Below are 24,926 nucleotides of genomic sequence, written 5' to 3' on the forward strand. Positions count from 1 at the left end.
CAGATAACGCCAGGGGGGAGGCGTGGCTTTTTGCGGCGGCGCACTTTGACCCACTCGAACGCGATCAGATGCGACGGCGGGACGGCACACTTCAACACGGCGAGGGGAGCGCACTGGAGCGACCATACGGAGGAAGTCCGTCTGCGGCCCATTGCGAGCATTAGGTAGTGGACTTTCTGCACTACCTTTAGCGCACTTTGACCCATCCAAACACGATCAGATGCGACGGCGGGATGGCACACCTCAACACAGCGAGGGGAGCGCACTGGAGCGACCAGACAGAGGAAGTCCATCTGTGGCCCATCGCGAGCATTAGGTAGTGGACTTTCTGCACTACCTTTTAACTGTGGATCTTCGGCGGGACGGGACGGGTTGGCAACGGGTGCGTGATGCTAGCCAGATGTGCCCGTTTGATCGCACCCGTAAACTCCGCCCGGCATCCGTGAGTATCCCGCTGCAACTTCTGCATGTGATCAGGGCCAATGTCTTCTAGTTCCTCCTCACTATGGGGTGGAATTGTGTATTAACAGTCTTTGCAGGAATAAGGATCCCTATACACAGAGTAAGCTTTTAGTTTACAGTGAAGGGACCCACTATTGACCATGATGTACCTTCAAAACACTGCTGCCTTCATGTGCAGGAGAGAAGACAATGGGAGCCTTCATAGGAATCTGGGACCCCTTTTTGGTATGCGTGTACTTTCCCACAGAGCTACATAAAAACCTACTTGGCTATATGACTTGGACCAAACTATTGAGCCTCACAAAGTGCCTTCATTTTATGCTACACCCCCCCCCAACCCCCAGAACCATGGTAAGGTGTGGCGGAAGTAGAAAAAGCAGCTATATCGAAGAATGTGTGTGCCTCTTTCCATGTAACCCAGCTGAGTTATTTATTTATTTATTTAGATTTATATCCCCCCTTCCTCCATGAATAGGCTTAGGGTGGCTCACAACGCATCAATCAACACGTAGTATAACTGAGCATTAAAACAAACAATTTAAACAGTTAACTATAAAATGACATATAAAAGCCAAATCACAATCAAGTCAGAATACGATGGCAACTGGTCAGGCAGTTCAAAGTGCCTCCTGGAGGATGCCAATTTGATGGTAGTTAATAGCAACCTTTTTCAGGTAATGCTCTGTTGGTCTCTTTGAGTAGGGCAGGTCACATCACAGTGGGAACGACAAGCACTGCAAGCAGTATGAGTTGTGCAAGCAGTGTGAGCAAGGGAGGCCAAGGTGATTCAGACATCCACCGCCTCAGTCAAAGGCCTGGCAGAACAGCTCCATTTTACAGGCCCCGAGGAACTGTAATAAGTCCTGCAGGGCCCTGATTTCAAGTGGGAGCATGTTCCACCAGGCTGGGGCCAGGGGCAGAAAAAGCCTTGGCCCTTGTCAAGGCTAGCTGAATGTCTTTTGGGCCGGGGACTACCAGACGATGATGGTCTGCTGATCTTAGAGCTCTTCGGGGCACATATGGGGAGAGAAGGTCCCATAGGTATGTTGGCCACTGGCCACGTGAGGCTTTGAAGGTCATTACCAAAACCTTGAACCAGATCCAGTACTCAATTGGCAACCGGTACAATTGGCGCAACATTGGCTGACAGCACGCCCACACAGATGTCACAGGAAGTAGGTGTGCTGCTGCATTTTGCGCTAGCTGCAGTTTCCAGGTCATGTTCAAGGGTAGCCCCATTTAGAGCGAGTTACAGTAATCCAGCCTGGAAGTGACCATTGCATGGATCACAGTAGCCAAGTCCTGGGAGGTGAGATAGGGAACCAGTTGCCTGACCAGCTGCACATGACAGAAGACTGATCTGGCAACAGTGGTGCCCTGGGTCTCCATAGAAAGTGAGGCATCCAGGATCACCTCTAGGTACAGGCATCAACGCCCCCCCGCCCAGGGTTCAGAGACAAATTCCCAATACCAGTTGCCCACAGCTCAGGTACAGGACCTCCGTCTTCACTGGATTTAATTTCAGTTCAAGGGGCCTCTAAAGGAAACTCAACAGGCACTACCTCTGCCTATGACATGGTGACAGTGTCAGTGCACAAGACGGCAAAAGGCAGAAGCCACACCTGTCACCCTCTCCCACACTGCTGCCCCCTACTTGCTTGGAGTCTCAAGTGGCTGCTTAAGTGGCTTGTGAGTGAATTGTGACAAAGCAGAGATGTTGCATAAACAAGGGTCCATTCTGCATCTAGCATTTGCTCCATTGTTTTACCAAACCCACGCTGGAACAGAAAAAGATGCGGCTCAAGACCTAGGGCTGCCAGGTGCCCCGGGGGGGGGGGTGTTTGCCTGCCCTAAGGGCCCCCAACCTGCTGGCCTGGATCTGGCCACCGGGGGGAACTCTGCCCCCAAAGTGCCTGAATCGGGCCGACATGCACGGTGCGATGACATCAGCCAGAGGTGACATCATCACGCTGGGCACATTGTCAGGGGATGCTCTAGTGTTCGGGCTTAAAACTCTATGGTACCATAGAGTTTTAAGCCCAAATGCTAGAGCGTCCCTCAACAACGTGCCCGGTGTGATGATGTCACTTTCAGGTGATGTCATCACGGTGTGTCCCTGCGCTATGCACATGCGTGAAGCTCCCAGACACACAGCCTCCCCCCCCCCACTGGATGCCAGGTAGGGACCTGGCAACCCTATCAAAACCACATTCATATACACCAGGCCAACGCTGTACTGACTGCAAAGTTACCCTGAATAGCCATAAAACGGCCATAAATCTATGCAGACGGTACCGTAAAAGCGAGAGATCAAACTAAGTGAAAGCAGCATGCAGTCTGGACATTGACATAAAATCCGACAACCAATCAAAGTGAAAGTGGGATACAATGTAGAGGGGAATTTCTGTTCCAATGTGGGTTTGGTAAGACAGCCGAGCGAATGCCAGATGCAGAATGAGCCATGGCTGTTATGTTACCAGAAGTCTGTAGCTATTTCCACAATTGCCTTTTCTGTACACAGCATATTTGCTTTCTAAAAATGCGCCTGCTCAGTGATTTGGGGAGGGCTTTTTGCTTCTGAATAAGTCCTCTTTGCTTGAGGTATTTCATTATCTGGAACCAGGGATCATTTCGTAGAAAAAGAGGTGCAGGAGCTCATTTGCATAACTCATATGCATAACTCATTTGCATATGCCACACCCCCTGACAAAGGGCAGGAACGCATGCATGCAAGCATGCCTGGGTTCCCTACCTGATCGGGCAGGGAACCCAGACATGTTTAAAATGCCTTTCTTTCCCTTCCCGAGATGGGTATGGGGAAAGAAAGGCATTTAAATCCCCCCCCCCACTTCCCTGAGTTTCTCTGCAAAAGCGGAGAGGCTCAGGGAAAAAAGGAGGCATGTCTGCCTGCCTGCCTGCCTGCCCTTCCCTTCCCCAGCCAACCTGATGCCTGGGCTTGTTCTGGCTCGTTCCCTGATGCCTGGGCTTGTTCCGGCTCATTCCCCCTCAACCCCTGTCTGGAGCTGACCTGCTAAGCAGTGGAAAAGCTTTCTTGCAGTCACTGACAGGCAAGAAGACCTACCAGACCAGCAGTGACAGATTAAAAGGTTGAGATTCCCTACTCTGCCTACTAATGATAGACAGCATGCCTGTCCTACAAAGGATTATATATTTTATATTCTGACATTATATATCTTATATTTATTTATTTATACTTTCGGCTTGTATCCTGCTCGAACCCCGAGGGGTCTCTGAGCGGCTTACACAATTATTTGTTCCCTAACTAAGGCCACAATCATGAGGGGGGGTGACTTCCTACCAGCACCTGGCAGCGAGGCCTATTCATTGCTGATGTCTGGCTTTCTTCGGTGGCTTCAGACGTTGGTGCTCCTTCTGTGTCCCGGGCAGATCTTCTTCCGATTCTGTGGCTCCTTCTCTCAGCGGGGCTCCTTCCGGTGCGTGGCCCACAGCCGCCGCAGCTCCAACTATTGTCCTTTCCTGCTCCGTCGCGTTACGCCGCCGTGCTTCCGCACCTCCATGGCTCCGCCCCTACCGGACTCACGCTGCACTCGCCGGACGCTCCTCAGCTGCTCCAACACTCCACTCCACCATTACTGTTCTCTCGCCGCTGCTGCCGTCGCCGTCGCCTCCGCTGCACACCCCACTAGTGGGGAGGTGCCCCCTGCCACCTAGGGCAGGTACCCATTTATCTACTTACTTTAGATGTTAATGTTTTCGAACCGCTGGGTGGGCGGGAGCTAGGACTAGGGCCGGGAGCTCACTCCGGCTGCGGTGGGTCTCGAACAGCCATAGCGGCCGTTCGCTGATATTATAGCAGGTGTCCTTTACTACCTGCGCCACCGCCAAGTCAACCACCTTTTTGGATACTTAAATACAGTAACTGGAGCTCTGAACAGGCAAAACAGATCTTTCTACAAACCTGAAAAGGGGCCCAGGTTTTCAAAAAAAATCTGAAATCTTACAAAGGTAAATTGGGGAGTTTTAAAAAGCCCAACATGATAAAAGGAGCAGCTGTAGCTTTAATCAATGGATTCCCTCTGTGGCTGTTGCTAGGCAACAACAGGAATCCAGGCTGGGTACTGTCAGTAAAGGGTGGGGGAGGCAGGGCCCTTTCTGGTCCTATTTTAGCCTTTGAGAGAGAACATAAGAACAGAAGAGAAGCCAGTGTTGGATCAGGCCAATGACCCATCCAGTCCAACACTCTGTCACACAGTGGCCAAAAATACCATGTGCCATCAGGAGGTCCATCAGTGGGGCCAGGACACTAGAAGCCCTACCACTGTTGCCCCCCCCCCCCAAGCACCAAGAATACAGAACATCACTTGCCCCAGCCTGAGAGTTCCTATCTATACCTTGTGGCTAATAGCCACTGATGGACATCTGCTCCATATATTTATCCAATTCCCACTTGAAGCTGTCCATGCTTGTAGCTGCCCCCACCTCCTGTGGCAGTGAATTCCATGTGTTAATCACTCTTTGGGTGAAGAAGTACTTCCTTTTATCTGTTCTAACCCGACTGCTCAGCCATTTCATTGAGTGCCCATAAGTTCTTGTATTGTGAGAAAGGGAGAAAAGTACTTCTCTCTCTACCTGCTCTATCCCATGCATAAACCTTGATCATGACACCCCTCAGTCATCATTTCTCCAAGCTAAAGAGCCCCAAGCGCTTTCACCTTTCTTAATAGGGAAAGTGTTCCAACCCTTTTACCATTCTAGTTGCCCTTTTCTGCACTTTTTCCAATGCTATAATATCCTTTCTGAGGTGTGGTGACCAGAATTGCACACAGTATTCCAAATGAGGTTGCACGCACCATCGATTTATACAGGGGCATTATGATGCTGGCTTATTTGTTTTCAGTTCCCTTCCTAATAACTGCAGCATAGCGTTGGCCAACCCTGCTTAGCTTCCGAGATCTGCCGAGATACAAGTCAGGGTACGAAGGATTCAGGCAAGCGTTTTGCTTGTACTAACTGGCTGGCAGGGCTATGCAGACTGGGGAACGGTGGAGTGGCTGAGGCTAAGGGTCCAAAAATGAGCCCTGCAGCACCCCTCTAGATACTACCCGCCAATCTAACAGAGAACCATTAATTAACACTCTTTGCATGCAATCATCTATATATCTAATAGCCAAGTCGCCCCCGTGCGTGCGGATACCTAAATCCGCGCATCGGGGGCACCTGGGGGGGCGGGGGATTTTTGTGCACACTTGGGGCAGTCCCCAGGTGTGCACAAAAATCTTAAAAGTTAAAAAAATATCGGGGGGATACTTAAATCCCCCCAAAAGTGACAGAGCGTCCCCTGCGCATGCGCAGGGAATGCTCTGCAGCCAGCCTCGCCGCCGCCTCGGAGCTGGGCAAGGGGGGGAACAGCGAGGCCCAGCAGCTACAAGCCGCGCAGCCCTCGCTTTGCAGCGGGGGGGAGGGGGAAGCGGCAAGGCCCGGCGGCTCCAAGTCGTGTGGGACTCGCTTTGCAGCCGGGGGGGGGAGAGCGGCGAGGCCCGGCGGCTACAAGCCGTGGCGTGGGCCTCGCTTTGCAGCGGGGGGAATGGACCGACAAGGCCCGGCGGCTGCAAGCCGCTCGGGCCTCGGTTGGGGAAGGGAGAGGCGGGGCGGGGAAAAATCTGTGAACTCCGACTACGGTGTGGCTCCGGAGGGGGAGGGGGTCGCGCCCCTCCCGGGCGGGTGAGGAAAGGGAGGGAGGGAGGGAGAGGCACCCTGCCGCCGCCGCCTTCAGCTCCCAGCGCTCTCCTTCCCAGGTTTTTGAATTTGGCACCCGACAGCCTCATTGGGTGTCACATGGGCCCGCCGGGACCAATGGGGGCCGGGCATAGGAGCTGAACGTTCCCCGGGCCAATTGGAGGCGGCGAGGGTGGGGCGCTCGGATCCAAGAGCCCAGAGAGCGCGGCGGCCTCCGGTGGCGCCGAGGACCCGACGTGTGTCTGGGGGCTGATTCCTTCCTTCCCTCCCACGCGCGAGGACAGGTCTGTGCGACCGGCCGAGCAAGGGTGGGAGATCGAGCGGGGTGTGTGTGTGGAGGAGACGGGGGAGGAACCGGCGGGATGGGGGGGAACTTACCTCCTCCTGCTGCTTCCTCTGCCTCGTGTGTGGAGGTCCTTCACCCCCCACGAGTATCCGCCCCTTGTCCAACCAATTCCTTACCCACCTAACCATCTTAAAATCTAATCTACAGCTGTCCATCTTGCTAATCAAAACAACATGGGGAATCTTAACACCTTACTAGAATCCAAATATATAATATCCACGGCATCCCATTATCTACCAAACCTGTTACCCAATCAAAAAAGGAAATTAAATTAGTCTGACAGAACCTATTAGGGACAAATCCATGCTGACGACTTCTTATCACCAAGTTATCCTCTAGATGCTTGCAAATCAGCCCTTTTAAAATCCCCGGACAAAGGCTAAACTGAACAAACTATAGTTCCCTGGATCATTCTTCCTCTCCTTTTAAAAAATCAGGACAACATTCGCCCTTCTCTAATCATCTGGCACATCATCTGTGCTCCAAGAGGCCTTGAGGACAATGGATAACCACTCAGCCAAGCCCCAGCTACTTCTTCAAGCACTCTTGGGTGGACACCATCTAGGCCGGGGGATTTATACCCAATCCAAAGCATCCAGACATTTCTGTACTTATATCCACTTGCAGACCCAAATCCTGAATACCACTGTTTCCAAGTGGCTGTACACTTCACCCCATGATAGCCAGCTTGCCTGTTTTCCAGACTGGAGAGACAGATGTAAGGGCTAAGATTTTGTACTCTAGTGAACCATACAAGATACAAACTGATGAGGAAGGATTATAATTCTCTGTAAGAGAAATGCTGACTAGAAATCAGAAATCTCTTGATGTTTTAAATTTTATTTAAAAGCAACCATGAAGGGGGGGGGAGCCAAGTATTTTGAGAATAAAAGCAGACAATGTATTTTAGTTCAGGGCCAAGTCTGCTGATTCATCTGTAAATCAGGAGGTTAAATAAAACTGTAGCACATGGATGAAAGGAAGACAAACCCTGCCCCATTCCGCACTCCAGCACTTGGAGCATTCTTTCTCCCACCAAGCTCTAGTAATGGAACAAACCCTGGTTGGAAAAAAATGCTTCCTGTTTTGGAGTGCAGTGAGGTAAGTCATGGGGGAGCACTTAGCCTGTGTACACCTTTTGTTTTAGAACAGAACCCCTGGGAAGAAGGAAAAACTCAGGGCTGAAACAGGCAAGGCTCAGTTCATAAAATGCAAATTGTAGTCTCCGTTTTCCTCAAGACTGTGCAGGGAATTATTCCTTCAATCTCCACTCAGTTTTGGTCTTCAAACCCCCCCCCCCACTCTGCTGTTAGCATTTTAAAGGAATAAATGTGTGTCCTTTCAAAATATAAGCCTATTTGTGTTTTTGGACAAGCTGTATGCAAGTAATTTGCCACATGACCACGGAAATGTCTTCGGACAGCGCTGGCTCTTTGGCTTGGAAACGGAGATAAGCATCACCCCCTAGAATCAGATTTGACTAGCTTTCGAGCAAGGGAAACCTTTACCTTTACTAAAATAAGGGTCCTTTCCGCACTTCCTGCCACTCCAGATTTTCTCAGTGTTCCAGTTGAGGCAATTTCTGTCCACAGCAAAACAGCTGTGGACAGAATATCCAAATAACCCAGGGCAATAGCAGGCTGAAACTGGGATGACCACGGAATGGAGAATATGTAATGCCGAACAGGGGGAAAACCTGGAATACAAAGAAGGTTGAACTTGACTTTAGTGCAGAATGGGGAAAAACCTGGATTAAAAAGGTTGAATTTGATTTTAGTGCAGAACTGCTTGGAGGACACAGCAGTGAACATAGATTAAAAGGAGAGTGCAGAAAGGGCAAAGGGGTGGATTATGCATTTGGAGCTGCCAGGCAAATCAAACTACTTTCTGAGGGGAGCCCTGCTGAAGCTTACGGGGGCAAACATCTGTTACTGTCCTCCTGTCAACTGATCTATAGGTAGTGAGTGAGGAGACTGTGGGCTTCCTGCGGCAAGTTGCTTGTGCATTTTGTCAGTTAACACAAACAGGATAAGTTACAGCCTGACATTCCAGACCTCAACATGCATAGATTCCATGCTGTTGAAAGTACATAGGATCAGAACGTTGCACTGGTAATAGCATAGCAGCCAGCCACCTAGCCCATGGAATCACTGGAATGGTTCCGCTGATGTCTCACCCAGTAGTTGCTGCCAGGCCTGGGCTTGATGAGTCCTCAAAGGCCATAACAGTGTGGTATAGGAGAACCAGTGTGGTGTAGCAGATTCCCCACACCTCCACTTGCAGCTGTTGGATGACCTCGGGCAAGCCATAGTTCTGTCAGAGCAGTTCTTGAAAAGACCAGTTCTCGAAAGAGCTCTCTCAGCCCTACCTACCTCACTGGGTGTCTGTTGTGGGGAGGGGAAGGGAAAGGAGTTTGTAAGCCACTCTGAGACTTCGATTGAAGGGTGGGGTATAAATCCAATCTCTTCTTCCTGGAAAGTCCCCTGCCCCCTTCTTTTGCCTGTTACTGAAAGAAACCAAGGCATGTAGGCTGGAAATATTGTTGTGGTTGCCTAACCACTGAGGACATTAGTTTCTTAAAGCTGCAGGTGCTGTTTCTATTATTTCTATCTTGCCTTTGTCTTGCATTTTATACAAAGACATTGCTGTAGTCTGAAAATGAGGATGGGAAACTTACTTGGTTTGTATACATATCCAAGAGATATAATGTGGTTGTTAGGATAATGATCTATTGTTTCTAATGAGATGTAATTTGCTGCATGACCTGCTACTTCCATTCCATTTACAGATCTGGATCTTTTTCTCCTAAAACATATTAGTATTTGACAGGGCTCTACTGGTAGCAGGAGCTCCTTTGCATATTAGGCCATACACCCCTAGTGTAGCCAATCCTCCAAGAGCTTACAGTAGCCCCAGTAAGAAGAGTAGCCCCCAGTAAGCTTTTGGAGGATTGGCTACACTAGGGGGTGTGGCCTAATATGCAAAGGAGCTCCTGCTACCAGTAGAGCCCTGGTATTTGAAAAGATGAAAAGGACACTGTTTTGTTCCAAATGGTATTTGTATATGAACTAAGATAAAGGTTTGCTGCTTGGAGTTCAGGGAAGACGTGCAGCTGGCAGCTGCCCCTCTCCGTCACCTTGTGCAAATGGCTGGCGGAATGGCATCCCCACGTCAGGGCACGGCAGGTGGCTGTCCTTGGCTGGCTCTGCTGGGGATGGAGAGGGGCGGCACAGCTCCCCGGAGAAGCAGAAATGGCGCACCCTCCAAGTGTCCCAGAGGCTGTGAATGCTGGTGCCCAACTTGGCCAGGAGCACAATGTGGTGCTGGGGAGAAGTCCTCCTGCTCAACTGGGAAAGTATACGCCCCCCCTCCCGAAAAACAGCATTTAAAAGGGTTCCCTTTGAATGCTGTTTTTCTAGAGGGTGGCTGCACATGCTCCGCCAATCAGCTGGAGAACTCTTTTAATGCCCAGGCAGGGGGGAGAGGGGCAGCAGGTTTTGTGGGGTGTGCCTCCCATTTGAGGGGACAGAGCCTCGAAAGGCCCCACTGTAGATACGGGCCAGCTCCATTGCAACCGGCTCACCTGCGCATTTAAAACTTTCCCGTTGTCTTCTAAGTAGCCAGACTGAGGGCAGGGGGGTGAGGAGGATTCTTCACTCCCACTTGCCCGTCTCCAGCACTGCTTCTCCCTGCTTCCTAGCCGGTTAGAAGCCAGCAAGAAAGTTTTTAAAAGGACAGTTGAGACTAGGGGTCATTTTGTAGAAAGAGAGGTGCAGGAGCTCATTAGCATAACTCATTAGCATAACTTATTTGCATATGCCCCACACCCCGACATCACCAGAAGTGTGTCAGAAGGCAACACCCACCGCTCAGGCTCCACTGGACTGTTTTGGATTGCTAGCTATTGGGGGGGCGGCGGGAGGAACGTGCAGATCTGTCCTCGCAGAGGAGGGAGAGCTTGTACCTGAATAAACCTTGGTCTTAAAGGTGCCACTGGACTGTTTTGGACCGGGGGGCGGGGCGGGGGGAGCTCTGCAACGTACCTGGCTGCTTCTTGCTCTGACTGAGGGCTGTTGGGAGCAGGGGGTGGGGCTTGTTGCATGTGCCCGCCCCCTTGGCTCTTTACTGCCAGAGCTCCGCTCCTGTGTGCTCCTGCAGGAAATTAACCCCTGGTTGAGACCATGGCTACAGATGAGAAGAAGGCTGCTTGCCCACCAGATACCTCCATAGCTGCTGGCTCAGCTGCACTTTTAAAGCTGCACTTTTCATTAATCTCTTCTCAGTCTTACACTTCCTCTGTCAGTGGCAGCCCCCATGGGGGAAGGTGAAGAGGAGCATGGGAGCGCCCAGCTTTTGCCTACAAGCAACATGCAGCCAGCAAGGAGGGGCACAGTGGTGCCTGGTTTCCCACAGTGCCAGTCTGGGCACAGTGTAAACAGCATGGTCAACATGCTCCTCCTTGCCAGCTATGCCATGCCTGGGCTGGCAAAGGTGAAGCTGGTTGCCACAGTGCTCCTTGTTGGCTGCACTGGATACAGGCAAGCCCAAGGAGATGGCAAGCATCACCATGCCCAGGCTGAGGTGAAGTTGCATGCTGCAGTGTGTGTGCTTTTCCTTCATAGCTGCACTGCACTTGGAACATGGGCACTTCCATGCTTCACCTGTCTTGATGCAATGCACAGGGCTACCACAGGTGAAGCCAGTCACCACCATCCTCCCCACCAGCAGCACCTGGGCTGCAACCCAAGCTAGGCACTGTGCCCCTCTTCACCTGCCAAACTACATTCAGGCTGGCACTCAGCAAAGCCAGGTGTAGCCATGGCTATGCCTGTCCTTTCCAGTCACACCATGCCTAGTTGCCAGTATGCTCCTTCGTCCTGGCGACACTGTGCCAAAGCTGCCATTGAACATTCAGACTGGCAGGTCAAAGCAAGGAACTGTTGTGCTCTCTAACACTGCATTGGACTCGGATCTGCATAGCATGATGCCAGGCATTCTTGGGCTCCTGCTCGCTGACCACACCCAAATGTCACCTAAATCTGCACTTGCCCACACCAATTTTACTATGCTTCTTGGTGCCAGCCCATAGGGAGGGGGCCTCTGGGACAGGCAATCCTCTGGAATATGGTTGTCAACTCTGTCTTGGGAAATTCCTGGAGATTTTAGGGGTAGAGCCCCAGGGGTAGAGCCTGGGGAGGGAAGGTACCTCAGCAGGCATGTGATGCCATAGTATCAACTCTGCAAAGCTGCCACTTTCTCCAGGGGAACTGATCTCTGTCATCTGGAGATGAGTTGTAATTCCAGGAGATCTCCAGGCCCCACTTGGAGACTGGCAACCAGTGTTCCCTCTGAGTTAGTGTGAGCTAGTTCACAGTTTTTTAGCCTCCGGCTCACACATTTTTGCCTTCGCTCAGGAAGGAGGGCTCCAGAGCAAACTATTTCATGCAGTAGCCAAAACGGTCACTCACGGCTTTAATGCCAGGAGCTCACAAAGTAGAATTTTTGCTCACAAGACTCCACAGCTTAGAGGGAACATTGCTGGCAACCATATGGGACAACAGTTTATGGGAGTCTGCACAGTAGAATAAAATAGCCCATTTTCCCCGGCACACAGCTCTGTAGCATAGGCACACAGCTCTGTAGAATAGTGCTCTGCAACTATAGTGCAACCAAGAGAGGCATCAATTCAACTTCTGTCTTCTTCGTAGCTTTTAGCGCTCGATAACGCTCCCTTTCCCATAAATTTGGCCCTTTTAAGCTCCCGTACACAGTGCTTCTTTCTCTTCGTGAGCCTCTTTCGACGTTCTGTTATCTTATTGGTCAGTGGGCGGAGTTGTGGTCTTCATTGGTAGATGGCCTTAGGCCGGAAGGGGTTTCAAGAGTCCACGTGTAGGAGACGCTTGTTGTGACGGCGCAGTGATGAGCTCGCGGATAGCCGTGTCTGTTGGTATGCTATTCTCTTCCCTCTCCGAGAAGGTTTTACGGGGCTCCAACGATACTCATTCTTTCCCCCCCTTATTGTTCCAGGTGAGGCTGCTTCTGTGACTGAGCCTTGTTTGTCTGACAGCGGAAGCGAGGATGCCTGGGAGGAAGTAGAGGAGGACACGGAGGGTCCCTTGCAGGCTCGGTGTCTTTTCTGTGACAGGTCTGGTCGTCGTCGCTTTTGTGGGCACTGCACGTTTGGAGAGCCTCTTTTTCCCTGAGCTGCTGCTTACTAGACTTCCGTTGACTGTTTCTATTTATTTGCATTGAAAGCTTATTCTCCGTTAGTTCAACTGATATCCGAAGAACGGCTTAAGAATAATAAATTTCGTCATTGTAGAAGAATCAGTTGTATCAAAGAAGCACTAGTAAAATGTCAGGATACATAGGAAAAAATAGTTGCAATTCCCATTCCCTCCCCAGGTCTTCATGGTCACCAACCTTTTTTGTATCACTCTAGAGTTGCCAGCTCTGGGTTTGGGGATTCCTGTAGATTTAGGAGGAAGGATGGTGTTTGAGGAGAGGAGGCATCTCAGCAGGGCATGATGCCCTAGAGTCCACATTTTAAAAGAGCCATTTTTTCTCTGTCTCATCTGGAAATTAGTTTTAACTCCAGGAGGTTTCCAGATCCTACCTGGATGTTGGCAGCAACCCTATAATCAACCCTCAATACAATAACAAAAGTGGCACAAATAGGTCATCCATCTATGTGTTTGGAAGGCTTTCCAGGTATTTAGGAAAAAATGATGTTATGAATTAACCAGAAGAGTGTGAGTGTGTGTGTGTGAGAGAGAGTGAGAGAGCGCTAACTAGCTAGCTAGCTGCTGAGCATTATGGAAAAGGAGGAAGGAACTCAGTTCTGGATGGGCAGATTTTGAATGGGTGAGAGTTCTGAATTGTTCTTTTCCTCTCAAAATTTCTGTTGCCTACCCCCACCAGCTTGTCTTGTTACACTAGTTAATAATAAATTGGCTGGTGCCTGTGTGGATGCTGAAATCAGCCAGTCCAGGCCACCCACAGCCAAGGTAAAAACCTCTACCTGTTTGGGCAACTCCCAGGTCTGTGGGAAAGTATATTATAAATTCACCAATAGGGGGGAAAAGTGACCTGATGGGAACTGAAAATGCTCCAGAAGGGGTTGAATATTGAAGGCACCTGAGTGTCAGTTAAAGTGGGAAAGGGGCTCATAACCTTAGAACTTAGAAAATCTTGAAGGGTAAAATTTTGAGGAATGAAATGGGAATTCCAAACTGTTGTCTGTTCTCATGATTCTTCATAGGTTCCTAGCTTATAGTGCATGTATTTGCAAATATTCTCATATTTGCATTTACCCTTCGCATGTTTAGGTTTACACTTAAAGTGTCTAAGGTAGACACTTAACTATCTCATAGAGAATCATTTTTCCCTTCCAAACAACATACATTGTGCTCTACTATGTGTTCTTGTGCTTCTTGTTTATCTCATTAACCTTCACCACTGCTTTCTAGAGTAAATGCTAGATAACTTAAAACAGTCTTTTTGCTAAATTCAATCTGATGCCAGTAGTTTGCTGTGTTCATGGAAATGGATGAGTGAGGAGCTTTGGCCTGTGGCTTTGCTCAGTTTTCCCCGTGGTTTCATGAGCCTCAAAAAACAGGAACCGCAGGGAAAATCGAGCAAAGCCGCAGGTCAAAATGCGGCCACGCGGCTTCGAGTGGGAAATTGACCAATAGAAGCGGAGCAAAGGGAGGCGCGACCACGGCGCAGCTCTTATGTGAAATCAGTCCTAGTCAGTACTTCCCCTTCACACACACACCAGCCCATTTCCTGTGTGAATTGATAAAGCTTTGGTACTTAGTCATTATCTAATTGTTGTCCAAACCTATATTTTTTATGTGTATATCTACATACGTTACGTTTCTGCTAGACCTAGAGTTGGTTTTCAGACATTATGTCAGCTTTCAGATTTAGGTGGTCTGAATGTCCTGAACCTGTCTTTATACTATGCTGCTTCCTCTCTGGCTCTATTGATTCAGGCTTTAAAATTGAATCTGATGGAAGCCTGGATCTCTGTAGAAAGTTTTTTCTCCTCACCGTTTTCGTTACCAGTAACCGTTTGGTCTCCCACCAAAAGTAGACCTGCTTTGATTTCTTCCAACCCTCTACTAGATAACATGCTTAAAATCTGGGACAAATATAGGAAAATCTTAGCCCCAGGTGTTTCTCCTTTAATTACTTTTATGAATCAAGACTGGTTCCCACCAGAAAAGGATTTAAGTGAATTTAGAGAATGGAAATATTCTGGTTTGTTGATGATAATTAATTGGATTTAGAGATGGGAAAATTTTATATAAATCCATAGTGGAGGAAAGATTTGGAATTAAGATATCTTGGAGTTGATATTTTCAGTTGAAAAATCTGATCACTAATCTGATCAGGTCCAAGGATTTGCTCCAACCACTAACCCCATTTGAGGACTTAATTTGGAATGGGAATGATTGTAAACAAGGTATGATTTTTGCCCTTTATAAATTATTACTAACAGGAATATATAAAGACCCTTTACCATACAAAAAAAAGGGTCTAATTCTCTGAAGCTGGCCTTTTCGGAATCTGATTGGAAACAGTTTTGGAATTCCCCTTCCAACAAATCCTGCTGTTGGAATATTAAACTCCAATTTTACAAGTTGCTATCTAATCGGTATTGAACACTACTAGGCTTACCAAATGCCGGCGGGGAATCTGCAGCTCTTTACAGGATCCCTGCCGCGGGGGACGGCGATACGCGGTGCACCCGCCGTCGCCAGGATGTGACGCTACGCATCGCTCTGGCAGTGGGGCTGTTTGGAGTCCCGTTGCCAGAGCGACGTGTAGCGTCATATCCTGGCGACGGCGGGTGCACCGCGTATCGCCGTCCCCCGCGGCAGGGATCCTGTAAAGAGCTGCAGATCCCCCCGCCGGCATTTGGTAAGCCTAAACACCACACAAATTAAACCGGATGAACATGTCTTTGAGCCCACCATGTTGGAGATCCTGTAAGCAAGAAGGTACTGTTTTACATATGTGGTGGGAATCCCATCTGGTCCAGGACTTTTGAAAGGTGGTTCATAAAGAGATATCCAACATGGTGGGTCTTTCATTGCCTTATTCTCCAGAATTTTTGTTTTGGGATTTTTGGGCCAACTCTTTGTTGGATAAAAATACCAAATTTCTTGTTTCTACATTGGTTGCTTCCATTGCCAGGAATTGGAAATTCCTTATGGGACCCTTGCTCAAAAAATGGTACCAGAAAATCTGGGAACAATTTTTGGTGGGTAAGATTATGCATAATCTGTTTTTTTGGGACTTAATGTATGGTAGTTCCTTTATTTGAATATGACAAAATATGGAAACCAGTCTTAGAATTTCTATGTGCTAAGGATGTAATTCCCTCGATGCAACACAGTTTTAAATGGTCGGTCATTGTGATTCTTGGTTTTGTAACAGATTGTTAGATAATTTTTAATGTTATCTTTCTGCTCCTTTCAGAATACAAAAATAGGTTCTCCTACTGTGTTTTCCTAGGTTTTTCAGTTCACCTGAAGATGTCTTTGACCACTGTTCATTGGATCACAGATTCAGTATTGAGATGGTGGTTCATAAACATAGTAAGTTTATTTTCTGCATTTTATATACTTTTGCTTTATAGTTTTCTTCATTTCAAGCTCTTTACAGATCTTTTGTGTCAAAAATGACAAGATCACATTTCCTTTTTCATGGTACTCTGTTATACACCTTAAGCCTGTTGCATGAAACACAGTTGCAGAGTCAATATGGTGGCTTACTTGTTGGTATTTGACTATAGCTGAAATCATTCTGTACATTGAGGATAAAGGATGAAATGCAAGATAATTCCATTATGGGAAAGACCTAAGTTTACATATGGGCTGGTATATTTTTCTACTTTTTTATATAGAGTGGGGCAGGCAGCTTCAGCACAAAGTGTAGGTAAACATGCTAAAAGTGAGGTTTTCAGACTGTTCACATTTGTTAAAACGATATATCTGACTATGAATGTATTGTCTAAGGTATACACAGGTGTTCATGCACGCAAAGGGATGTGTGTACATATGTGTAGTCTCCACCTAAGTCCATTGATTTCCATAGACTTACCTGCATTTGGTGCACTGTAGTGTTAGGCTGAAAGTGACACTGAAATTAAGTTAGTAGAACTGATAGAGAATAAAAGCAATTAAGTGAAAAATGGTCAGATAGCCAAATTTGTCATGATTTTTATCTAAGTAACTCTGTTTCTCAAGCTGGAATTTTTTTTTCTCTTTCAGGACTTGATTTTTATGGATATATCAAGCTAGTAAACTTCATTAGGATGGAAGTAAGTTACTTGTTGTTCCATGAGTAGAACAAGACTGACATTATAATACAATTGAATAATAATCTGTTGCATTCTCTAGGGGCATTTTTTTACTTATGTGGAGCATTTAACTTTTACACTCTAACTAAAAGTTCACAAGACAGCTTACAGAATAAACACACACTTTATTTTAAAAGCTGTATCCAAAGTGACTTTCTAGAGACTACTGATTATTGCGGTTTGAAGAACTTATCCTTCAGTAACATACTGAATAGGATATTCCATATGGTAAGGAACTGGAACTTTTAAACACGTTATATAACTTTAAAAATTTCCTATATCTTTTCCATTAATTTTCCAGAAACCAACTGTAGAGTGTCTCATTTCAATCAGTGCACCAGTTCCCTGGGAGGAAGAGAAGTACTTGAAGCCTGTTTTGGAAGATGATATTTTACTCCAATATGGTAGGGTTTGTTCTAACTTGAATTTGAGTGCAGCCTTTAGGAAAGAAATAACCATGTTTCCACACTGATGTGGTTTAAAGGGCTGGCTTCTTCCAGGATACAGAATCACCCCCCCCCCCAAATCCTTGCATCTACAAATAAACATAAAAGGCCTTGAACATCTAGCTTATTAAGTTGCTACTTCATAAAAGAAGCTATATATCTAATTCCCAAGTGTGCACCCTATCTGTGGATAATTATATCGACCAATTGGGGCCACACTTGCCCTAAACAGATGATTCAGCAAACTTGGGGAACCACTTAGGTTTGCAGGAAAATCTGAACATTTAAAAAAAAACCCCAACACTGGGATGTTTAAACTCTCATCTAAATAAAAAAGTGTCGCCCTAACCTTTAATAGCCTTGCCCTAGATAGCCCAGGCTAGCCCAATCTCATCAGATCTCGGAAGCTAAGCAGGGTCGGCCCTGGCTAATATTTGGATGGGAGACCTCCAAGGGATACAAGGGTTATAACACAGAGGCAGGTAATGGCAAACCACTTCTGAGCATCTCTTGCCTTGAAAACCCTACAGGGTTGCCATAAGTCAGCTGTGACCTGATGGCACTTTCCTCCACCACGGCCAACCTTTAACAGTCCTAGTGGTGGCGGCAGAGCCTGGGAACTGCTGCCGGTTCAACCTGTCTGGAACTGTGCCAGGCGATCTGCCGAAAGCTGGGTGGGGAGCCCCAGCAGTCCTTCCTGGAGCTGTTCCAGGTAAGCCAGAGAGTGGGGGGGAGCCTCAGTAGGCCCACCAGGAGTTGCTCTGGGTAGGCCATCAAAAATGGTGAGGGGGGGAGGGAAGCCTCAGTGGGCCAGACAGAGCAGCTCTAGGTGAGCCGTCGAGAGCAGCTATGGGGAAGGGAAGACTGCTGGCTCACCTGGAGCAGCTCTGGAAGAACCACTGAGATTGGCTATGAAGCGGAAGTCTTGGTGGGGGGGAGGGGAGAGACAGAAAAAGTAAGAGTTCTGGGATGGGCGGCAGAAAGAGAAATGGAGAGTGACGGGGTTGGGGGCAGAAAGAGTGACAGGCATGGAGGAGAGTAAGAGATGGGGTGAGAGGCAGAGAAGTCGGGGGAGAGGGGAGGAAATGCCCTCTCCCGGCAAGTTTCTTGTGGGTCCCTGCCTGTTTTATATACAAAACAAAAATGGGGCATCTTCCATTATATGTCTGCTAATCGGTCTGTGATGCCTTGCAGTGTTCCCCTGACTATCAGATGTGTGTTATTTGTATGTTAATCTTTTCATATGCTTGCTAAGCCTTTCTGTATAGCCCAGCATCTGATTTACAATAACTATTATTCTGTATGCTCATTTTCCATTTCTGGAAACAGTTGATAGGCTGAACTCATTTTAAAAGAAAGGTACTGGGATCTAGTGACTTTTGGAAAATGAGTTTTAAAGTTGATGAATAAACAGCTAGATGTGACTACTAAAGAAACAACCCACCTAACCTAACCAGCTACCTATCTGCTTATGAACTTGTCTATTCCCCTTCTTCTCCTGACTACTTAGTTGGTAAAGGTATTTCTGGTGGGGTGTGAAGAGATAGTATTTTGGAATCCTATATATATATAAGCTCAACGTATTGGCACTTTCTGGCTCTCCCATTGGCTGTGCTGTGCGCTCCATCAACCATTGGCCTATCATCTGCCACTCAAGACTACTTGTGCGCCATTGGCTGGGTGTTGGATCCGCTCCTCTCCCCCGCTCACTGCCGGCTTGGCCACTTACCTGTCAGAATAAACTGCCAAAACAGCTGTCTCTCCTTACAAAGACACTTCTACTGCTGCTTGGCTCCTTCCTGGATGGCTCGCTACTGAGGTGGGCCAGGAGCCACCAAACCATTCACTTCTCCTCCTGCTGTGTGGCTCACTTTCTCCTCAGCGGCTGTTGCTAGGCAACGAAGCATGGTTCTGTCAGTAAAAAGGCAGGGGGAGGAGCCCCTTTCCAGGCCTACTTTGACCTTTGTGGGGAACTAATTGGGACCAGTCCTGACTAGGGTTGGCAGCTCCAGGTTGGGAAATTCCTGGAGATTTTGTGGTGGAGTCTACGAAAGCCAGAGTTTGGGGAGGGGAGAGGCATCAGCTGAATCGAATGCCATAGAGTCCACCCTCCGGAGCAGTTATTTCATCCATGGGGAGAGAGAGATCTGTTGTTTAGAGTTCAGTTGTGATACCAGACAGTACCACAGCCAGTGTGGCATAGCAGTTAGTGCTTCAGAGCAGGGTCTGCCAGACCCAGGTTCTTGCTGTGGAAGCTGGCTGGGTGATTTTGGACCAGTCACAGACTTTCAGCCTAACCTACCTCACAGGGTGGTTGTGCAGATCAAAAGGGAGAGAGGAGAATGATGTGAGCTGCTTTGGTCCCCACTGAGGAGAAAGACTGTACTCTTCCTAGGTAGAGGCTGCAGGGAGGGGGGAGGAGATGGAAAGCTGATACCAGAGGGGCAGATAAAGGTAGGTTGATGGCTGGCTGGGAAGGAGATAAGGTTGTCAACTCCAGGTTGGGAAATTCCTGGAGATATGAGGGGTGGAGCCTGGCGACGGTGGGGTATGAGGAAGGGTGGGATCTCAGACAGGTACAATGCCATAGACTCCATCCTCCAAACCAGCCATTTCCTCCTGAGGATCCATTGTTGCCAATTTCCAAGTGAGTACTGGCGATCACTCAGAATTACAACTGCTCTTCAGGTGGCAGAGATCAGTTCAACTGGAGAAAACAGTGGACTCTGTTATTATACCCTGCTGAGGTCGTCATAGCAGATTGACATTGAGTGCCCAAGGCCGAGGCACCCCCCCCCCCGCCTCTTTCTAGAGCTCATTGTATTTATTTCCACAATGGGCCTTATTCCTAGTCTGAAATAATTTTTCTAGATGGAAATTCCTGAAATGCCCCTTGGTGCTGTGTGCACGCTAAGGAAATATCTATATTCCCCCCTTCTTTAAGGTCCCATCAGTGTCTGCCTAGTAACCTAAAGACACTGTCTGCTAAACATAATGGACATGGAAGTAGAGCAAAGAATAGACATGATCAGCAGTCAGTTCTTGCTCGCCTGCTTAGCAACAGCCCCATGATATGGCCACATGCCCACCATTTTAGTAGCTATTTTCATGTTAGTAGGTCAAATAAGCAATACTAAGACCTAGAAAGGCAAGCAAAAAGTATGAATTGCAAAATAAGTTATATTTTGTTGTGTATATATGAAATAATACTAAGGGCATGCCTACAATAAAATTAAAACATCACCCCTGCATAATCAGTAATGTTTACCTTGTTCAGCCTGGAGGGAACTATAAGGTAGCGTTTACCTCTGTAAAGCTTGCAAAGCTTGACAATGGCATTTTTGTGGTGAGGTTGCCCATCAATAGCTCAGCAACTCCCTGAACACTCCAGCCTTTGTCCCCTTGCATGCTAGTGTACAGTTAATATGCAGTGAATTCTTTTATGCTTTTTTCCTCTCAGATATAGATGGTATTGTTGACTCTGCCAGTACCTCTTGTTCCAATGGTGTAACAGAGGCTTCATCTCTCCTGGAGCGCTTGAAATGTGCAGAGCACAGAGCAGAGTTGGCAGAAGCTGCATTGGCCAGAGCCCAAGAAGATCTTCATAAAATGAAGTACGGTTTCAACCAAACATTTATGTAGAAACTTGATTGGCAGCTCTTGGATACATCAGACTAAAATAGGCTTTATATACTATTAATGGTCACTAGAAGCCTGACCATGTGATCAGTTCCGGTAAATTGAATGCAGTGGTAAGATGTTTACAGGTGTCAAATACCAGCTGTTTTGTTCCACCCAGTTTTAATAAGATCTTTTGATAGATCACTTCCCCCCCTGTTTGACTGTTACAGGAGTTGCTGTACGGTTTTTCCTAACCGCAACATTTCAGTTGTGAAACAGGTTTTCTTGCAGTACTATACAAGAATGGATCATATCCAATGAATGGAACTCTAGCCATGCAGTGAAATTTCCCTGCCTTTACTCTTTTGCTGCAGCCTAACATATATTGCTCCTGGGCTTCATAGGATCTCCAGAACATTGCAGGGCATGGTATGGGGGGCCAGCATGGGAGAGAGAAACTGGCCAAAAGCATCCCTTCCTTCCTTCACCAGTGGAAGTCCTAGTATTGGATACAATCTTAGCAAAAAAAAATTCCTATGAACCAAATACATTTATATTTTTATCTATGTCAGCCAAATGAAAGTGAACAAAATCTAGTTGATTGGGTTGACCATAAGTACAAACCCCAATAAGTTTACTAAAAGCAGCAAGTGTGAAAGGACCTGGCTCAGTCTGCAGCCATGGATGTGTTAAGCCTATTTGGCCTCTGATTCTCTGTTAATAGGGAATGAATGGGTGGGCACTTCTGCCTTCCACCATGCACCTGGAGTAGCTTATGAGGGTGTTACAAATACACAAAGTCATGTACCATTCACCACATAAGGGAAGAAGACTCACACAAGTGGGAATTGCATTTCTGTTTGTCTTTATGTTTCACCTTACTTGAGGTGCTGGGGGGAAGGGAGAGGTGTATGCTCAGTACAGGAAGGGAAATGTTGGCTCCTTGTTTATATGAACTGAACCATTGCACATGGAGACGGTTTGGTATTAAATGTACTATCCTATATAGAAAACAATTTAAAAAAAACCTTAATGGGAACAGGACCACGGTGCTCATTTTATTATGTGGCACATTTTGCCGCCTTCATGGTTGTGTAGAATAGTTCACCATGTTATCAGATAGCTTAGAACCATAAATGTGTGTTTGGCAAGATGCTCTCTGTTTTGGGGTATAACCCTCTTTCCTATTGAGAGCCAGAGTGGAGTAGTGATTAGAATGTCTGACTAGGATCTGATAGACCTGGTTTAAACCACCCATGTATCCATGAAGATCGTTGTGTGGCCTGAGCCAGTATCAGCCTAACTTCTCTTAGAGGTCTGTTGTGCAGATAAAATGAGGACAGGAGAATCAACCCATTCTGAGATCTTATAAGAAGGCAGGATAAAAATAGGCTAGAATTTGTTCCATCAAATTATTGTCAGCACAGTCTCCCCCTCCCAACATTTTATAAACTTGAAAGTTGGAGACAGAGCATATTATGCAAAGTTACTGGGTTGTAGTCAACAATTGCTTTCCACCAGCAGGACATTGGGAGTAAAAAAAAAAAAGTGTCATTGTGGATCTGGTGCAATTGAAACATTGGCTCCTAGCTTCTTTGATTGTATGCTGGTGCCTCCTTTTGAGAGATTTCTGGATTCGTCTGATAAAGGGCCAATATTAAAAACCTAGTGTAAACTTATACATAAATACATGTATTTATTAGAAAGACCGTTAAGAGGTCCAGTTTGGTGTAGTGGTTAAGTGCGCAGACTCTAATCTGGGAGAACCGGGTTTGATTCCCCACTCCTCCACTTGCACCTGCTGATGTGACCTTGGGTCAGTCACAAGCTCTGGCACAGCTGTCCTTGAAAAAGAGCAGTTTGTGTCAAGAGCTCTCTCAGCCCCACCTACCTCACAGGGTGTCTGTTGTGGGGAGGGGAAGGGAAAGGAGTTTGTAAGCCACTCTGAGACTCACGTGAAGGTCAGGGTATAAATCCAATCTCCTCCCCCTCCTCCTTCATCTTCATCATCATCACCACAGATAAGGGCCCAATGTGCAAGATTTCTAGATTCAGCCAGTGATGGCTTCTGGTGCTTCTTTCACTTCCTCAGCTTTTTTGCTAGCTGATTCCAATTTTGGTATAACACTGGCTTTGGCAAAAATGTTGGCTCCAATGGCTTCAATACAAAGATATAATTGGCATTATTAGTGTGATTTATGTTGCCCGAGACTGCTGGGTCATCAGATTATTTGAAATAAAAGTAAAACTGCTGGTGGAAGTGTAGTCACTGCATCATGCCCAACACAGTTCTTGGAGCTCCACTGAACCCAAGTACAGGGTAATGAATACATAAAGCTGCCTTATATTGAACCAGACCATCAGAGTCAGTATGGCCTACTCAGACTGGCAGCGGCTTTCCAATGTCTCAGGTGAAGGTCTTTGACGTCCCCTACTACCTGATCCTTCTAACTTGGAGAATCTAGGGGTTGAACCTTTTGCATGCCAAGCAGATGATCTACCACTATGCCACAACGCCTCACTGTGGGGTTTTAGGGGCAGTGTAGGCTACAATGGGATGGCAGAGGCAGGAAATTCCTATTTGCTGTTTGTTGGCTACAACAAGCCATTTAATTCCAAACTTCATAATATGGACAATTATGGGAAGAAACTGAACATCCATGACACAGAATGGGTGTTGCTCAGTCCAAAATAATGGTCTCTTACTGAATTATACACTTTTGTTGCCACTGTAACAGTGCATGGTTGCTGCGAAAGTGCTGTGTATTTAAGACATCTCTAAGTGGCTCTTTGAGTACGGAAATTCATTGTAACTTCATTTTTATTTATAGTAACTTGTGAAGCAGATTATTTTCTTTCCTGTAACCAGTCCCTTGTCCTCGAAAACCTATTATTTTAAAATTAATTGTTAATTATTTTAATTACGGACCAGTTTTGAAAGACTGCAAGCAAATTTTCCCAATCTCTATCTTTCCTGCCACAGCCCACTGTGCTCACCAAAAAAGAATCCCCTGTGGGGCTGAGGGGATTCTTGGAGCTTTGTGGTCCACCATGGCAACTGCCACATGGGAAGGGAAAATCATCATTCCCGACCACGCAAGTACAAGTCATCTTCTGCTCTAGGAAGGTAGACTTTGGGTCTGGCTCAGTATGTAAGCAATCAGTCAAGAGGCTTGGGAGAGGAGGTAGGCAGTGGTTTGAGTGCCCAAGTCTGCTGCATTTCTTGGATGACTCTGTATCTGTCGTCCTGGGTTTCCTGCTGTTTTGGGGTCTTGGAAGAACACCTTTTAAAAACTTTTTTTCCTAATGTACATCGTCATTTCAGTATAGTCATGCTTTTTGAGGTTGCTGTTGGAGGTACAGAAGATTTTCTGTTCTGTGAACATCAAAATTGTGTGGGTTGGTCTGGGAAGACCTATATGTCAAAGGTGGCTGATGAAAGAAAGTGCCAAGTCAAGATTACAGCAATCAGAATTTTGTAGCACACCATTCTCTTAAATGTGGAAAAATACTGATGCTGATATGCAGAGAATACCAAACTCTTCTGCAGCAACTTTCTGTGCAGCAACCAGCAGAGGGAGCTTCAGCTTACAATGAAGTGCTTTGAAACCTGCATGCTATTTCTTTCTCTCTCCCCCCCCTTGCCCTGAAGTTTTTTTTTTTAATGGTCCCGTAAACATGTCTCAAGGGTATGTTTCAAACTGATTACAGACAATTTGCACAGGATTTTGTGATGAATGCAGAAGTCAGAGGTGATTCAACAGCCAGTGCCACTGCGGAACTACAAGAGAATGAGGAGGATGTTTATTTCAGCTCTTATGGACACTACGGGATACACGAAGAAATGATAAAGGTTAGAAAGTGAGCGCAGACATGTCTTCCTCTCCATAAAGATGGAGGCAAGGCTGATGGTCTATAAACATACTGCAGCATAGCTGCATTTTTAACCCTCTCCTGACTT

The 24,926-nt window shown here is 47.0% G+C and overlaps 1 protein-coding gene across 1 annotated transcript in view; it reads left to right on the top strand.

Moving 5' to 3' along the window:
- Positions 1-12,413: 12,413 nt before the first annotated feature.
- The window catches only part of PRMT3 (protein arginine methyltransferase 3), a 97,735-nt gene continuing 85,222 nt past the window's right edge, over positions 12,414-24,926 (top strand). Inside the window, exons 1-7 of the mRNA XM_015417872.1 lie at positions 12,414-12,473; positions 12,554-12,671; positions 16,052-16,134; positions 16,810-16,859; positions 17,200-17,302; positions 20,805-20,958; positions 24,677-24,818. Of these exons, the coding sequence (XP_015273358.1) occupies positions 12,446-12,473; positions 12,554-12,671; positions 16,052-16,134; positions 16,810-16,859; positions 17,200-17,302; positions 20,805-20,958; positions 24,677-24,818 (678 nt within the window). The 5' untranslated portion in view covers positions 12,414-12,445. The remainder of the gene's footprint in view (positions 12,474-12,553; positions 12,672-16,051; positions 16,135-16,809; positions 16,860-17,199; positions 17,303-20,804; positions 20,959-24,676; positions 24,819-24,926) is intronic.

Source organism: Gekko japonicus, unplaced genomic scaffold (genome assembly GCF_001447785.1).
Source record: "Gekko japonicus isolate JY-2015 unplaced genomic scaffold, Gekko_japonicus_V1.1 scaffold397, whole genome shotgun sequence".
Taxonomy (NCBI): Eukaryota; Metazoa; Chordata; class Lepidosauria; order Squamata; family Gekkonidae; genus Gekko; species Gekko japonicus.